Source organism: Gavialis gangeticus, unplaced genomic scaffold (genome assembly GCF_001723915.1).
Source record: "Gavialis gangeticus isolate Ggan-Ray unplaced genomic scaffold, GavGan_comp1, whole genome shotgun sequence".
Lineage (NCBI taxonomy): Eukaryota > Metazoa > Chordata > Crocodylia > Gavialidae > Gavialis > Gavialis gangeticus.
Window position 1 is genome coordinate 33,102,548 of NW_017728996.1, and position 5,192 is coordinate 33,107,739.

Below are 5,192 nucleotides of genomic sequence, written 5' to 3' on the forward strand. Positions count from 1 at the left end.
GGTGATCCAGGTTGACCTTGACAGGCTCAGCAAATGGGCAGATGAGAACCTGATGGTGTTTAACACCGAAAAATGCAAGGGTCTCCACCTTGGGAGGAAAAACCTGCAGCATCCTTATAGGCTCGGCAGTGCTATGCTGGCTAGCACCACGGATGAAAAGGACTTAGGAGTTGTGATTGACCACAGGATGAATATGAGCCTTCGATGTGATGCTGCCACTAGTAAAGTGACCAAAACACTGGCTTGCATCCATAGATGCTTCTCAAGCAAATCCCAGGACATCATTCTCCCCTTGTACTTGGCTTTGGTGAGGCCACAGCTGGAGTATTGTGTCTAGTTTTGGGCTCCACAGTTCAAAAAGGATGTGGAGAAGCTTGAGGAAGTCCAGAGAAGAGCCACGTGCATGATCAGAGGTCAGGAAAACAGACCTTATGATGACAGACTGAAAGCTATGGGGCTCTTTAGCCTGGAAAAACGCAGGCTCCAGGGGTGATCTGATGGCCACCTATAAGCTTATGGGGGGTGTTCACCAGGATCTGGGGGAATGTTTGTTTGCCAGAGCATCCCAAGGGATGACAAGGTTGAATGGTTATAAACTTCTGCAAGACTGTTTCAGGCTGGACATAAGGAAGAATTTCATTACTGTCCAAGCCCCCAAGGTCTGGAATAGCCTGCCATCATAGGTGGTTCAAGCACCCACATTAAATGCCTTCAAGAGAAATTTGGATGCTTATCTTGCTGGGATCGTATGATCCCCGCTGACTTCCTGCCCCTGGGGCAGGGGGCTGGACTCGATCTTCCAAGGTCCCTTCCAGCCCTAGTGTCTATGAAATTATCTAGCGTGATGCCCAAATTCCTTTTCATAGTTGCCGCTTTCTACAGTAAAGGCATGTTTACCCACACCTAAAGTATGGCATGTACTGTGTTCCCTGATGTTTACATTTTTATGGTTGGTCTCACTCTTTTTTTTTCTCTTAGCAGAATTGCTCTTTTTGTTATTTATGACTCCCAGGCCTCTGTCATCTACAAACTATGTTGATTTATGATTTTGTTCTCTGCTAGGTCATTGATAAAAATGTTAAATAGCACAGTGGCAAAAAAAAACAATCCTTGTGGGTCGTGACTAAATGTGCATCCATTCAGTAGATAATTTCCTGTTTTACACTTACGTGTTAAGTAAGTCTATACTGTGTCTTCAGTGCTCCTGGGCAGGCATGTTCCTGAGCATTCCCTATCCACTGATTCTCCTATGTGCCAGGCCTGGAAATGTGTCAGTAAAGCTACTGTAGCATTGTCCCCTGCAGCCATCTCTTGTGATGTGTGCCGCAAAGCAACTTCACTGCCATATTTCAAATTTGGTATGTGCAGGAGCAAGTGGGCAGGGTGTGCTTGAGAGTGCCCCTTCCCATATGTGATGGAGGTACAGTACAGGTGCACCCTTTCAGGACCTGTTGGTTATCCTTTTTTAATCTGTTGAATGATTGTCATGTTGTAGTTTATATTGTTTCAGGTTCTTAATCAGAATACTAGGTAGTATCAAGGCATATATACAAACTGTAAAACTAAACATAAAATGTTTGTATTGACTATATAAAGTCATATTGTATGTCTGTATAAAATAAATTTTAATAAACTATATATAAACTGTTCGCCTGTAGGAGAATACTATGTGTGTGGGGGTGGGGTGGAGAACAGGGTTTGCAGAATAAGCAATACTAATTGTTTAGAAAAAACAAGCTCTGGGAAATTCTTTTGCTCGTTTGAGAGTTCATCCTCTTTCCACTACAATTTTTTTCCTTGTTGTAAAAGAAAGAGATGTTGGATCATAAAAGTAGTGCAATAAAAATACGAGTACATTGGTATATTTTAATTCTATGCTTTAATTCAGCAAAGCCTCTAAACGTGTACTTAATTCCCTTTGACCTCAGTTTTGTAATCAGTATGACATAAACACATGGTTTGCTGAACAGGCCATGTATCTGAACATCCTTCTATTATACTTATACAATTGGTATGTTTTGATGATTAATTTTTTATAATTTACTTGGTCCTACATTTGAGCAAACATTTTATATTCATTAAGATACTTTTCCTAAATTATTTTCTTACTCTACTTCTGTTTTGAGACTAAAGCACAAGGAAGACTTGTTATGATAAAACTTGTATTACTAAAGCCATTGTTTCTCACAGAAAAGCATTGGTTGTGCCAAAAGATTACTTTTGCTTTTGTCTGTGCCAGCCACGACTTTTTTCTCAGCCCCTGGATCAATTACAATGAAAGTATAACAGTGCTGTTAGCTGTAAAATGCAGCAAACTTGCAGAAACTGCAGGCTATGTAAAGTACATTTTTAGCATTTCTAGAGAGACCTGCAGGATTGCAGAGTGTTCTTTTACAGTACATCATAGGGGTGCAGCACTTTTTAGCTGATAGTACTATAGTATAATTCGCCGTTCAGTGGAAATTCCTTTCCGCATACTTTCTTTTTATGAAGCTATAGTTAAAGGATTGAGACAAATAATTCCTTAGGAAAACAGTGAGTGGTTAGAGAAGTTTGTTCCCCTTGGTTAGTTCCTTGTACTTAAAGATGTGTTTTCTCTACTTTCATTTTTCCCTCACTGGCCAAACTACAGAATAAACACATGTTTCTGTGATCAGTAACAATTTGTGATTGTTTGTCTCTAGAAATACCAGTTTCATCGTTGTTAGGGGCTGGAAGGGACCTTTACAGATAATCAATTTTTTATCAATATGGAGCTGAATTGACTGGCTAGTGCTCTGTGAGAAGCAACCCCAGTGTGTTATGCACCTTAAAAGTGGTACATAGTACACTGACACACAACATGCTAACACAGTACATCAGATCTTCCCTTCTGACTGGGAGGAAGGAAGAAGTGAATAACAATTCTGTTTTTGATGTTTAGATGTACAGAGACACAGTAGAAAATAACTGTTCTGGTCTTTTGTGAAATGTCTGTACTACTAATGATGAAGTTTCTTTTATTTGAAATATGAACTTCTCTGAACTGATTCTGATCATGCAACGTTTCACTATTGCTGCACTAGTATTACCCAAATCATACATGCAGCAGGAAAATATTACTATAGAGGCAGATGGATCAAGTGATTTGTCTAAGGCAGCAATTCTCAACCAGGGTGCTGCAGCAAGCTGGAGTGCTTTGAAGTCTTTCAAGAATGCTGCACAGTTCTATGCAATATTAGCACTGTTAGGTGTGCAAACATGATTCACATGATAAAACCAGAGATTTCAAACAGGAATCGATGTTATAATATTCTGACCCTTTTGTGCTGTTCCTGAGTTCTGTGCAACAGAAGGATTTTTGTATTATTTTTCTGTAGTCAAAAAATATGTGGCAAACTACGAGCTTGAAATGTACGTTGCGTCTAAAAAGGTTGAGAACTACTGGTCTAAGGTCTTGGAGTAAATTAGTGGCACAGTTAGTTCAACAGCTTTGTGTCCTGGCTCCATTGTTCAGTTCACCAGATTACTTTGCTTCTCTGTATTAAACCTGGTAACTCTCTGGTTAAGACGACCAGAAGCGGTAAAGCTGTGTTACCATCGAGCTCAGCACAGGATCATTTACCCTGAAAAGGACTGGGGGGTGTAGATATGCCCTAAACCTTTCAACAAGCTTTTTGTTCTTTGTACTACATTTTTTTCCAGCTGCACTTGTCTGAATACGGGTTTTCTTTTGCAGCCTGAGTCATTAATCAAACAGTGAGCGAATTGTTTATTATTTACTATCTTAATATTTTTATTTCAAGAAATACTACTTTAAACTTTGTGTAGAAGGATTTAAGGTAAAAGAAAATCACAACTGTTGCATGTGAGACTTATACTCTACATTTCCACCTTTTTGCATTTTATTATAGACCTGAACTTTTCTTTTCCTTGTTTAGGTATGGATGAAAGAACAGGGGCTGCGTCTTGGGGAACAAGTGGTCAGCCAAGTCCCTCATATGAGCCATCAAGGGTAAGGCTTCTAAATAATTATTATGGGAATGGTTAATACAAATGAACACTTCTGTGCAAGAAACATCCCTTTAAACATTTATATCACTTTCTTTTGATAAGTTTACATGAAGTAAGGACAGTCCTATATGAGCACCATATAGATGTCTATAGTGTGTGTGTGTGTAGTGCTTTTCAACTTCAAAACATTTTATAAACTCTGACCTTCACTACATACTTGTACTGTGGGTATATGTTTTACAGTGAAAAAATGAAAGTACAAATTAAATGAATTACTGAACGATTTTAACTTCTTCAAAATATGCCTGTATAAGACACTACAATAAGTTTGATTTAGCAGAACCAAATTGATTAAATCAGGGTGTCAGATGCATCCAGTCTGACGGGCCAAATGAGCATCCCTGAGCTGGTCTGTAGGCCAGACCAGGGCTAAGCTCTTGCAGAGCATCCAGTGTGTCAGTTCCTGTCTGTGTGATGCAGGTGCCAGCCCCGGAGCTGGCTCAGGGCACATGCTGCATTGTTGCATGTGGGCTGGCCAGGTGCTGCAGCCAGCAAAGGGGGGGGTCAGTCTAGGGTGCTACATGCAACTAGTGCCCCAGATCCCTCATTCTGTGCAGCACTAGGTCCAGCTCACATGCTGCAGGTAGCAAATGTCCCGTGGTGGCTTGTGGGGCTGGTGCTTGCACAGCAAGTCCTGGGGCTAGGTGGTCCAGTATGTGGCGCATGGGGATGGATTGACCATGCATGCAGCATGTGTCAGAAGGGGGCTGGCACAGGGCCCCTTCTGACCAGCTCTGCACACTGGCTCTGGGTCTGGCTGCACACTGCAGGGAACCTGCACCCCGTGCTGGCCTGCCGTGTCATGTGCAGCATACACTAGGCTGTGGTTTTGCTGTCCTTGTGCTAGCTCCTGGGGCCAGCATTGGGATGTAAAACTGCCTGCAGCTTATAGACTGGACCTAGCACTGCAGGCAGCACAGCAGGTCCAAAGGAGTGGGCTGCATGCAATTCCCTGGACTGACCCCCTGTGCTGCCTGTAGCTTTCCTGGCACCATGTCCAACCCATGTGCTGCATCCAGGTTTCATAGATTCATAGATTCATAGATTAAGGGTCGGAAGGGACCTAGTAGATCTTCTAGCCCGACCCCCCGCCAGGGCGGGAGAACAACAAAAAACCCCAAAAAGAGAAACGGGACTCA

At 41.9% G+C, this 5,192-nt stretch overlaps 1 protein-coding gene across 9 annotated transcripts in view; it reads left to right on the top strand.

Annotated features, from left to right (window-relative positions):
* Positions 1 to 5,192, top strand: part of TCF12 (transcription factor 12) — a 407,201-nt gene that overhangs the window by 140,301 nt on the left and 261,708 nt on the right. For all 9 annotated transcript variants that reach the window (XM_019504280.1, XM_019504282.1, XM_019504281.1 and 6 more), the window contains exon 3: positions 3,921 to 3,994. In XM_019504280.1, the coding sequence (XP_019359825.1) occupies positions 3,921 to 3,994 (74 nt within the window). The remainder of the gene's footprint in view (positions 1 to 3,920; positions 3,995 to 5,192) is intronic.